The sequence below is a fragment of the Misgurnus anguillicaudatus genome, chromosome 21 (assembly GCF_027580225.2).
Source record: "Misgurnus anguillicaudatus chromosome 21, ASM2758022v2, whole genome shotgun sequence".
Taxonomy (NCBI): domain Eukaryota; kingdom Metazoa; phylum Chordata; class Actinopteri; order Cypriniformes; family Cobitidae; genus Misgurnus; species Misgurnus anguillicaudatus.
Genome location: NC_073357.2, coordinates 3438054 through 3451201, shown reverse-complemented (window position 1 = coordinate 3451201; position 13148 = coordinate 3438054). Strand labels below are relative to the sequence as shown.

At 38.8% G+C, this 13148-nt stretch overlaps 1 protein-coding gene across 1 annotated transcript in view; it reads right to left on the bottom strand.

Moving 5' to 3' along the window:
- Positions 1-8742: 8742 nt before the first annotated feature.
- Positions 8743-13148, bottom strand: part of LOC141353293 (E3 ubiquitin-protein ligase TRIM39-like) — a 40988-nt gene continuing 36582 nt past the window's right edge. The window contains exons 9-11 of the mRNA XM_073859766.1: positions 9426-9452; positions 8906-9292; positions 8743-8762 (exon numbers count right to left, since the gene is read on the bottom strand). Coding sequence (XP_073715867.1) covers positions 8743-8762; positions 8906-9292; positions 9426-9452 — 434 coding nt within the window. The remainder of the gene's footprint in view (positions 8763-8905; positions 9293-9425; positions 9453-13148) is intronic.

Here is a 13148-nt window from a genome sequence, read left to right as displayed (position 1 = left end):
TTTAAGGTAAGAATGAAACTACGATTGTATATCTTATGTTTTTAACTGAATGGCGTATGCAGTCAACAAATACGACTTCCGGAAGACGCACCGAAATCCTGGATAGGAAGCGTCCGGGAAGAATGACACGTAAATGCAACCTATTGATGTAACAATGCAGAGCCAAGATTTGTTCTTTAAACACCAAATTAATTCAATTTGTAATAGCCAACAGAGAGGAAAATCAAGCACTTATCATAGACGTCTTCACATCAAAACAGCATCATCAATGATGTTGACGCAGTCAAGGGTCCTCGATCTCTCCGTATTTATAGCCAAAAGTGCCAGATCACTGGTCCTAGTGTGTCCACTGCTGTTCCTCGGGTAGTTTTTGGTGTATCCATTTTGGTGTATTTTACTTGGCTAAATTTCTAAACTCGCTATCAAAAACAAACTGCCGCGCGTTAAGGTCAAAAGTTTACCGGGCGCTGCACCCATTGGCCAAAGAAGATCACATGTTTTGGCGTCATGATATTTTAGCTAAATATATATTTTTTAATTATTATTTAACTCCCTTTTTTTAACAACACGAAAACACTATTCAAACATGACATTAAAATATAAATATAAAAATTACAGACATTTCTTGGGGGTGCTGGGCGGGTGCTATTGATATTATAGCCGGAGCTACAGCACCACCTAGCTCCTCCCTGGCGCCGCCACTGCATTACGTTTATGAATGTCTCCACAAAACATGGAAACCAGAATGTGTGTTTGTGTGCGTGCGTGTGTGATCTGTGATGCTGATAATTGGCCGCTGATGGAAGTATTTATTAAGAGATATGGTTACGTTGAGTTATTGTGTAAGATGCTTTCACACTGTAATAATCTCTGTTCAGTGTTAAAATAAAGATAAATTAACCACACTTTCTATCAAAATAAACACTGAATATGCTAATTACATTTCAATAGTTCACCTGTGCATTCAGTTCTTAATGATTAAAGGTAAAAAAAAAACTTGGCTTGCTGTCCTCGAAGGGAGCTCTGCAGCTAAGCTCTGAATCTTCAGAGAGAGTGTACCTGAGACCGGGGCTCGCGCCCCAAATTCAACCCCCCCCTTGCAACAGATCTGCACAGAGGAAGAAAGACAGCAGTGACGGAGGAGATGGAGAGGAGAAGGGATGCCGGAAAAAATGTCGGGCAGCTGGACCCGGAGGCTGGAAGGCTGCCTTATATACACCCCTAATGATGATTGACAGACCTGAATGTTTAGGCTCCTCTAGAACCTACGTTTAGAACTACAATTAATTTCAACCGCTGGACTCAACTGTAGTAAACATCAACACAATTACAGGTTTAGATTTACATTTATGCATTTGACAGATGCTTTTATCTATTGACAATGTATTCAAGATTTACATTTTTATAAATATTTGTGTTCTCTGGGATTAAACCCAAAAGTTTTGGCACTGCTAACGCAAGGCTTTATCAGCTGAGCTACAAGAACGGATCGTTTCAAATTGTATTTTTGAGACTGTCTTTGGTAAACTTCAGTTTTGAGAAAATACTTAGCAATGGTGTTGAGTGTTGAATTTGCACATGGTTACACATTGCATAAGCAGGGGTGAACTCACAGAGTTTAGATTCAACCCTTATTAAGCACACCTGAATGATCAAAATATCCACTTCTTTGCAAAAGACATAGTAAACAATCCTAAAATCACTAAAGATGCGACTAAACATTGCAAATGATGAAAGTCAGAATGTGAACATGAAGAAACTGAAGCATTAGGGGGCGCTGTGATTCATGTCACTGCCACATACGGGTCGTATTCAGCTCAAAGTATTTACAATGGACCAAAGTTTTAATGTGATCCATGGTCATTCTGCTTGCCGTCATTCATTCAATTAATCTTCCGTGCATTTTTCTGAAAAGTTTTTTGAACAATTAGCAGCTTTTACATCTGACCTTCTCATTTTGTGCATTATTAAAGTTTACTGAATTGCCAAATGCAAGACAAATGACTAACACAAAACAAACATTTGCTTGGCATTGTTTGGTACATTAATGTCAGCCAGCTGAGTGCTTTCAGCTTCAGTATCAAGTTAAGTTATATATCTTACCAACTAATATGTAACAACATTATAGTCTAAGAGCTTAATATCTGAAATTACATTGTTTAAACTCTGTTCTTGTTAAAATAAATATCTTTTTCAGATGTTGTGTTACTCAAACCTTTTAATCTGAAGTCTGAATGTTTGAAATATACAAAAAAAAGAAAAATATAATTCTGCCAACATATACATTTTTTTTCATTAAAGAACCGATATTTTGAAATGTGTGACTTGGATAAAGTAATCAAATATAAGCAGCAAGTATTAGTCCGGAACAGACGGGAACTCTCTCAAAACTCATTATAAGAGATCAAGAAACTAATTGATAAAATGTCAAGAGAAATATGTTTTTACAGTGATGTTGTGTTGCCATGTTTTATGGTGATGTTTTATAAATGTAATGACTTTAATACTGTACAAACTGTATATTTTATGCCCTTCCCCTAACCCAAACTCTAAACTTAACCCTCACAGAAAAACATTTTACACTTTCAAATAAACATCATTTAGTTTGCAGATTACTTTAAAACTAATTGCACTATTATACTGTAAATACAGTTTTTGATTTTGTTGTTTTTTACTGTAAATCATCAAACAAAAAAACAGAAAAATTGTATTTATTATTTTCAAATAGTCCTCATTTTTCATTTTTATATTCTGGATGTGAATTTATTTGTTGTAATGAACAGGTGAGATGATCAGAGGAGCTGAATTTTTACCTTCATAATTAAGAGATGGACTGAAGAATGGAAAGAGTTTCTCAGAGAAAGTTTGAGCAGTGAAAGAGTAGATGTAGTGACTATTTTGTCTTGAGTTTGTTCTTTGTCACATTGATGTTGACTGGGGAAATCTTTGACGCTTGCTTGTTCCAATAAACCAAGAAAAATCCAAAAGAGTAAATGTGAAAGAGTAGGTGGGTTTTATTATAACAAAACAAATAATACAGATCCTTTATCTGTTAAATAAATTATAAAGAGAATGGCTTAAAGGGGCAGCAGTTCATTCAAACATTCCTGTGGCAAGGTCAAAAAGCTATGTGCTCCCAGTCAGCCACACCTCCACCTTGTCACCTTCCTATTTAATGTCCTTTTGACCTGTAGAGGGCACAAGTTCTCAAAAAATAGAACAATAAGGAAAACATTATTAGAATAAATCATTATGTGAAATGAAATGATTAAAAAATGGCTCCTACACAACCGGCCCCTAATTGTTTTGGTAAGCAAAACAATTATTAAATTAAATCAAACTAGGAGCCTTAAATAAATTATTTTACTTTTATGTGAGATATAAAACAAAAAGAGAATACTAGACTTTTATGTGAGATATAAAACAAAAAGAGAATACTAGACCATTGTCATCAGGTTTCTTTAGATCTTGTCTTCATCTCCTTCTAACATCAAGCATAACTTTGTGATTGGCCTTTCTAAGATACTGTTCTGTGTCTTGAGTTTCATAGAGCGTACAAGTCCTTTTTGTTGGAAGTTTGTCCTTGTCAAGATTGAGATCCATAATTTCTTTGGCTCTATCCTCCACAGGAATGAGAGACAATACTTCTCTACTATTCGTGGCCCACTTTGATAGATTAAAGCCTCCTCTTTGGCAGATGGATTTGACATCAGCAATTAGTTGCACTGCCTCCTGTACAGTGGGAACAGACTTCAACAGGTCATCTACATAAAAGTTATGCAGAACTGTATCAATTACCTTGAGCCTGAAGTGCTTTCTGTTGTCCTCTGCTGTTCTCCTTAGCGCATAACTCGCACAGCTCGGCGATGATGTCGCTCCAAACAAATGGACAGTCATCCTGTATTCCACAGGGGGTTGGGACACATCTCCTTCTGGCCACCACAGAAACCTCAGGAAGTCAGAATCACTGGCTGGGACCTTCACTTGATGGAACATGGCTGTGATGTCCGCCATCAGTCCTATTGGCTCCTGGCGAAATCTGTTGAGTACACCTATAAGGCTATTGGTTAAATCAGGTCCTTTGAGTAGTTCTGCATTCAATGATTTTCCACAGAGAGATACACCACAATCAAAAACTATTCTTAGCTTTCCTTTCTTTGGGTGATAAACTCCATGGTGGGGTAAATACTAGAGTTCTCAACGGGCCTGAAAATTACAACCCGACCCGACCCGGCCCGTGGCTTTTAAAGCCCGGACCCGATGTAACCCGACACATCAACGTGAATTATCTGTCCGAACCCGACCCGCGGCCCGACGCCGCCGACCCCCCCCTGCCTTTTTTTCCTCATACACATAACCTTAGGCTATCATCATGACCAGCAGACAGAAATTCAAACCAAGCTTTAATGTTCACGCCTTATAACAATACAAACAACTGAAACAATAAACTTTAAATATAGGCTATATAAATATGCCTAAAAATGAATTCACCTGCGGCAAGTTTACTTTTTTCCATCTCTTCTTCTCCAGGCAACAGGCGTGCATGCAGTGATAGCAATAAGCTCTGGGGCGGATCCGCAACGGATCTGCTCTGAAGCGGATCCGCAACGGATCCGTTCTGAAGCCGGCAGCTCCGGTCTGGATCCGTTGCTGATCCACCCCGGAGCTTATTGCTATCCCCCGCCCCTCTCTGTGATGCATGTTGCAGCAGCCAGACCAGACTTTCTTTACGGTGAACAGCAGTGATGATTAATAATTTTTTTCGCGAAGCGTAAAAGATTAAGCCCGAGGTCCGACCCGACCCGACTCAGTTGCTTATATTTTTGACCCGAACCCGGCCCGAATTCGCGGGTCCCGTCGGGTTTGTCGGGCTGGCCCGACCCGTTGAGAACTCTAGTAAATACCACACCTTTCCCTCCCTCGCCGGCTGTGCCTCTGGCACTTTTTCTGCATATCCATTACTGATCATGTCAGTCATGAATGTGACATATCCTAATTTGAATGACGGGTTCCTATTGAATTTCCTTTTTAGGCTCTGCAAGCGTTGCTCGGCAATACAACGGTTATTGGGAAGCATAGTATTGTCCTTTCTAAAAGGTAACTTGATACTGTAATGTCCATTCACAATTGTGGCTGACTCATCTGCTATTTTCAAAAAACGCCTGTCCTCAATGGACATTTCCTTCACCTCCTCCGACAACCTTTCACTGAAATCCATGTTATACTGGGCAATCAGCATCTCATGCAGATTGTGTACAGATATGCGGTTGACTGAATGAGAGGGCATGACGTCGTTAGCCTTTGTTCCTAACGGACCATTCACTATCCATCCAAGCAATGTTCTCATAGCATATGGGCCGTCTCCTTCACTATTTACAATCTGCCATGGTTCCATGGCTTTGGGTGCATTTGTTCCTATCAGCAAATCAATGTCTGCATCAATGGTATAAATTTGAATGTCTCTAAGGTAAGGCCACTTTGACAGAGCGCTCTGGTTGGGTATGTTACTTTTTGACACAGGAATCTTTGCTTGTGTGCATGTCTCAGGCAGAGTTAGGAATACATTGTTGTGAAGTCCACTTACTTCAAGTCCAGTGATTACATTGGTAGACACAGTTCGTTCCTGGCCCATTGTGCACAGAAGAATGTTGGTTCTTGTTCCTTGTACATTTAGTTGGTGCATTAACTTATCTGTACAAAATGTGGCAGAACTGCCAGGGTCAAGAAATGCGTAGGTATGTATTACTGTGTTACCTTTGTTTAATTTTACCTTCACAGGCACAATGGACATTAGACACTGTTCTTCACCGGCCCCAGTACGACTGCATGCTTCCAGAGATACTTGTCCTGTGTTCACCTTTTTTGGTTCCACATCCACTTCTATAGATGTTTCAGCTCCTTTGTTCTGCTCTACTTTTCCTATGTGCAGTATCGTAGGATGTGGCCTATCACAAATAGTGCATGAGTGTTGCTGGGTGCAGTCCTTGCTTATATGGCCTGTAACAAGACATGCAAAGCAAATGCCTCTTTCTTTCAAAAATGATATTTTGTCAGTATGACGTTTCCTTTTGAACCAAGAGCAGCTTCCTAATAGATGTACTCCTGAGCAAAACAGACAGTAGGGCTTATGTTGGACTATTGAAGCACTATTCCTCTGTTTGAGAGAAGTATTGACATCAACGGTTGTTGCGTTGGCTGTAAAGCTTTTGTTAGTGAATTTGGGTTTCACGGATATTGACTGTTTGGGCCTTACAATATGTGCTCTTTGAGCATGATCTTTTATATCACCAAAGACAGGATCCGTCAAGATTTTAACCTGCCTTTCAATGAATTCAACTAAGGTTTTGAAAGTGGCCCTGCGCTTGGTTGATTCTTGAAATTGGCAAACTTGCACTCGCCATCTCTCTTTTAATTTGTAAGGCAATTTGCTGACCAATAATTTCAGATTGGATGCCAGATTTAACTCATCCATATATGCAATGTCCTTCATGGCGTTTAAACAACCCCTGAGATACAAGGCATAGGATTTCAGACTTCGGGAATCTTCTGCCCTAATTGGGTTCCATGACAAAGCCTTATTAATATTTGCACTGGATATTTGGTATTCATTTCCAAAATGCTCCTGGAGCAGTTCTTTGGCCTTTGCAAAGCCTCTTTCGGGATTTAAGAAGAGACAAGTTTTAACTAACTCCCTAGACTGACCGGATGTATATTGCTCCAAATAATACAATTTATCATTCGCAAGCTCAACTTTGCTTTCAATGTTGTGCTCAAATGACGTGATAAATGATCTGTATTCAATTGGGTCATTGTTAAATACCTTCATCTCCTTTCGTGGCAAAAATGATTTGTCCTGTTGCTTTATCAATGACGCCGTGATGTCATTTTGCCTCTGCAGAATATTGTAGAGCTGAGAAGTATCTTGTGGTGCTCCTCCAAGAGGTTCAAGTGTAACAATAGGTGTTTTTCCTGCCGGCCGTTGTCTTGACTGATGCCGTGATGAAGGCTGAGTTTGCTGACTGATTTGAGAGGGCAGTGACTGATGAGAGATCATACCTGCTTGTGGTGGTTGTGTATGATATGTGCGCGGCTGCGTTGCTTGGACAGAGTACATTTGGTGAGACTGATCTGGCCAGGTCGGCCGCACCGATGGAAGAAAATAGGGCTGCGGCGGAAGAGCATAAGTTTCACTTCACTCCCTTCTGACACTTGCATCTTGAATTCCTTGGGCATAACCTTTTTCTTCCTTTGGTTCACTCTCTTCACTCTCCTTTCCTATAAGTTCCTTTGTTTTTTGTAATTTGAATGATTTTTTAAAATGTTCATTCGCTTCATCTCCCACTGAGACATTGCTACTACTCTTACTCTTACTCAATATATTGAGTTTGGCACTAGCAGCATCCAATTCAGTTCTGAGGGCTAGCATTTCCTTTTGCTTCCTCAAATTTTCCTGTCTTTTAGCCAATTCTGCCTCTTCATTCTCTATGTCGTGTTTCTTTTTGAGAGCCGTTAATTTAATTTCTAACGCAGCCTTTTCAGCTGCCGCATGTCCTAAAGCAGAGGAGGCTACGGAAGTTTTTGATCCCCTATCTTCTGCTTTCTTGGAGAGCATTGCAGAAACACTGTCATCTGGACTTATTTCACATTCTTCATCTTCATTTCCGTGTGCGCATATCCAATTGTCTACTTCTTGAAGGAATTTACTAATTATTTCTTTTTTAGGTTTATACCAGAAGTGATTATCTTCTCCGCGATCTTTCTCACTCAAAGCGTTCTGATACTCCTCATGTCTAGCTTCAAAATCATTCAATAAATCTCCATATTTATCCATATGTTCGTTAACTTCTTTAACATTTGATTCCTCATTCCTTAACATGTCTTTGACAAAGTTCATTTTGCGTGTAAGCAGCGCAAGCTTCATCTTTCTTACTTTACGTAAAGCACTCGCGGTTTCGCCGCAAACATTTTCCATATCGGTAAGATTCTCCTCTACCTCTGTTTGCAACCCTGTTTCCTCTGGTTTTTCTGTTTGGTCAGCCATTGTTTTCACAAATCCAACACAAATAATATCCACTTAGTATTATCTTCACATCTTCATAAATTAGATTATTTCCTTTATATTGTTGTTTTAAATCCAAAGGAGCGCATGCATAATAATAATAAAGCAATGCTTTCAAACTTCCTGTTTAGCCACTTTATCCGTATAAACTTGATTCAAACACAGTCCTAAATTCAAATGATATTTAGATATAACGAATTTTTCCAATATTTGGTTACTTAATCGTCTGTTCCTTGTGATTTAACAACTTAAAGTAGCAGCGGCTTACCGCAACTTCGGCGTCTTTCACACGCGGCTTTGGCTTTCCTTTGTTCCTTTCCTTTATTCCTTGCGTAGCTTCGGAACTCATTCCAAATGATCCACACGGGTTTCAAGATCCATAAGCTAGCTTTTTGACTAATGTAGTGACTATTTTGTCTTGAGTTTGTTCTTTGTCACATTGATGTTGACTGGGGAAATCTTTGACGCTTGCTTGTTCCAATAAACCAAGAAAAATCCAAAAGAGTAAATGTGAAAGAGTTGGTGGGTTTTATTATAACAAAACAAATAATACAGATCCTTTATCTGTTAAATAAATTATAAAGAGAATGGCTTAAAGGGGCAGCAGTTCATTAAAACATTCCTGTGGCAAGGTCAAAAAGCTATGTGCTCCCAGTCAGCCACACCTCCACCTTGTCACCTTCCTATTTAATGTCCTTTTGACCTGTAGAGGGCACAAGTTCTCAAAAAATAGAACAATAAGGAAAACATTATTAGAATAAATCATTATGTGAAATGAAATGATTAAAAAATGGCTCCTACAGTAGATATGAGACCTGGACTCTACATCATAAAAACAAACCAAACCCTCCTCATAATCCACAAACACCCCGACCTTCTGTGGTTTCACTTTCAGACACAGAGAGACAGAAGGACCAGCACGGGCCCAATATTCATTCTCATTCCTCAGAGCCACAGCCCAGAATCCATCCTGAGGAGATGTTGTGATCTTTCCCTTTCTGTTAATAGATTCTCTGGCCACTCCTAAATCCCAGTTAGTTTTGTCCTTCACCTGAACCTCAAAATAAAATCTCCCTGAGGAGAATCCCTCTTTTCCCAGGACACAGACAGATTTATCAAATCTCTGTGGATTATCTGGGAGTTTATGTTGAATGTCTCCATGTTTCACTTGTTTTCTATCTTCAGACAGGATGAGATTACGATAAGCTGTATCAGGATCCAGAGTCACATCCACTGAGAGAGAGATGAGAGAATATGAATGACAATATAAAGATGTTGATGTGTTTATAATAGTAGAGATGAGTTTGTGTATGTAAAGTATTATTGTTAGTGAATGTGAGAGAAGCGTGTAGATCACACATTGTACCTGCATACTGCTGCATCTTCATCAACACTGTCAACACAAATCACAATAAAACATCAGCAAGAGTTTAAAGAAGAAACTTAAAAACATTGACAGATAACAAGAATCAGTAACTATTTCTCTATAGCAGATGATATGTGAGTTATTATCAGCATGTATAGTCTTGTAGAAGATGGTGTTTAAAACACACTTTTTTGGCTAGTTTGTTTATTTAAATTCTTTAAAAGCGGTCATACTGTGGAGGAGAGCGGGGTCGAAAGGAAAAAAGTGATTTTCTCAGTGCTCTGACTACCTTTGCATTTCAAGCTATGACAGCACGTTCAGCATGTAACCCTTGATAGGGCTGCTAAATATCTCGTGATTTTGTCATCTTTTACTGCTTTAATGATTATGATAAGGAGATCACAGATGCAGATGTTTTCACACAAAACTTTATTCACAGTAACATAAAGGACCACGAGGGGGCAAAACCACTGACAAAACAGTAAATGATGAGGGTGCAGGTGACATAAATGAACAAAACAGAATAATAAACAAGCAGACAAGGGAGCGGGTCAGGAGACGAGACAGGGAAGCACACAGCACAAACAAAAACCATGTGCTACCACACAAAACGTGGGACTGTCATGATCCTGCCACAAGGAGCAAAAACTATGACATGAAGGCAGGACTATGACAACCACAGTAAGGTTTTGAAAGCTTTTTTTGATAATGAAAAGTAAATTATACTGAAGCTGTCATTTTTTTAAATTGTGTTTCTGGTTTCATGTGTTACAGTACTGATCAATCTACAGGTTATTTAGTGCTCTAACACATCCTGAAGTTTGACTTCTCATCAGAATTAAAGTAAATGTCAGGGGTTCTCTGTCGGGATGAAAGTAACACTTGTTACTTTTGTCCAGCTGCTAATGTTGTGCATTATGTTGAAAATGTATATTGTGCAAATTTAATTTCATTTTCGTAGTGTTTATACTGTTTAAAAAAAAATTATTTTCAACTATTTAAGTTTGTACTGTTGGGTTGCTTTTGAAACATTTGAACAGTGTTGGGGTAGTTACTCAAAAAATGTAATTAGTTACTAGTTACTAGTTACTTCTTAAAATTGTAATGAGATTACTTTACTAGTTACTGCATTTGAAAAGTAACTTCACTACTTATTACTTTACTTTCCTTTTTCTTAATTTACCACATAGATACATGGACATGGTTTAGGCGGGGTCGGCTGATGATGAGTGACTACTTTAAATGACCGGCCTGGGCTCTAGACTAACTTTTTGCACTGGTTGCACTGGTGCGCCTAACATTTTTTCTTAGGTGCACCAGCACAAAAGTTAGGTGCACCCTAATTTTTGACCCCATCGGATTTATAGTTCGCCCAAAAATTAAAATTCTGTATAATTTATTTGTAAATCAGGTTTGTAACTCTCATGTTGTTGCAGACCTGTATAGGTGTCTTTGTTCTGGTGAACATGAATGAAGGTATTTTGGGTGATGTTTGTGGCCAGGCCATTCATGGGCCTCATTCACTTCCATAGTATTATTTTTTCCTACTGTGGAGGTGAATGGGGCTCATGCTTGGTTTGGTTATTAACATTTCTCAAAATATGTTGCTTCATGTTTATCAGAACAAAGATATTTATACAGGTTTGTAACAAAATGAGGGAGAGTTAATGATGACAGAATTTTTTCTTTTTGGGTGAACTGTCCCTTTAACACCGCAAGTTTAGCGCCCATTGTGGTTTCATACAGAATATAAACATGTAGGCTATTTTATAATTTTCATGTTGTCATTCCATTTTCCTTATACGAGTCATGCACAGTCCTGTTTGATAACCCGCATCCGCGCGATTAAAATAACAGTTGACCCGTTATCCGACATCAGCATCAATTTATTTCATACCCGTTTTACATAAAGACTGCGACCGGCCGCACCGCAAATCGTGATGTAAGTAGAAACCTTTAAAGATCTTCATGCAGAACATTGACAGAAATAAGCACAGGACCATGACTGTTCAAATATATTATCATTTAATGTGAAACTTTGTGAGGGTCGGCTGATTGACAGCTGAGCGGTCAGCAGTGTTTGAACACTCATAAGCGCTGCGCTTATATTTATTATTACCTTATAAATTGATGATATGATTGCAGTGATTCCAAAGGGATGTCCAAAAAAACTCAAGTAGAATGTTAAATGTTTAAAGTTTAATGTCTCTTTCTCGCTGCCCTGTGTAAACCCACGCGGGTGATGGCATGAAACGCGTGAGGAGCTTGCATTTTGCATTACCTTAAATTACCTTAAATTATGGTCATACAAATAAAAGTAAAACAACATTCAAAACTGTAATGTGTAAATTTATTTATGTAAAGTAACACTCGCAATAATAACAAAACATTGTGCTTTTTTAAATAGGTAAAAAGTGTTTTGTGCTGCATCGGTTTGGGAGCACGTCACACAAAAAATAAACTCATATAGGCTATAGGCTACTTTTGAATTCGTTTTGTTAATTTGCTAATTATTTAAGGGAAACACATTTCATATAGGCTTATTTATTTTATTATTTTTTCACCGAAGAAAGACGTAATCATCACGTTCTATTCATTTTAATGCTTTTTGCGCATAAACTAAACCCTTGGGGGAATTATTTATAAATGAATCAACAACGCAAATCAAGGAATTAACTTATTTCTCTATTTAAGACAGTCTGGCAGGGCGGTAACATCATCGCGTTGTCAGCCGTTGAAAGACACTTGTCGTGTGGGCATAGTGTGCATTTCACACGAATATTTTGTCCTTTCGAGCAATACGCTGAAAGTAATTTGAATATCGCCCCAGTGGCTGAAACCCTCCGTCTTCATATCCCGCTCCCCTTTGCACCAGCAGCTCCGTCAAATCAATCTCTATGGCAACGGCACACGTACAGGGACACGCATGCACGCATCACTTAAATAGACAGAACTTTACACCCAGGCAAACACTGCTTGGGTAACGCAGGAAAGCGCGTTCCTATAGTCTAGTAAAGTAGTGTAGTTACCAATATTATTAGTGTAATGCGTTACTTTACTTCGTTACCCAAAAAAGTAATGTAGTTACTGTAATCCGTTACTTTGTAACTCGTTACCCCCAACAATTTTTTTTTCAATTCAATTCAATTTTATTTATATAGCGCTTTTCACAATTGGTGATTGTTTCAAAGCAGCTTTACATTAATAGAAGCAGTGGAAAGCACAGAAAAACGACAGATAGCACAACATAATACACGATAGCACAAGCAGCTAAATTTGATGCGGCTATGAATCAACATTATAAGCGTGCGTATTGCTAATGTAACGTAAAGAAGAGGGTGCTAAGTTAAGCCCAAGAGGGCTGCCTCCCCGGGTTGAAAAACCCCCTAGGAGAAAAAAAAACCCCAGGCTCAGCCAGGGAAGTAAAAAAAAGTCATAGGAGGGAAAAACCCTTGGGAGATATATTTATATATACATTGAAACGATTAAGGATATATTTATATATAATTGAAACGATTAAGGAGATTAGGCGGAGGTTAAGCGGGTTCTGCCGGTGGTCGTTGGTCATGCATCAGCTGGGCATCACGTTGAAGGTCTGCCGGTGGGTCAGAGGTGTGCCGATTTTCACATTTACCGGAACTGGGTCTGTTTGTCTCATTGTCCTCGGAGAGAAGGACGAGACATAAAGAAAGAAAAACAAAACCCAATTAGCGTAGGGGCCAT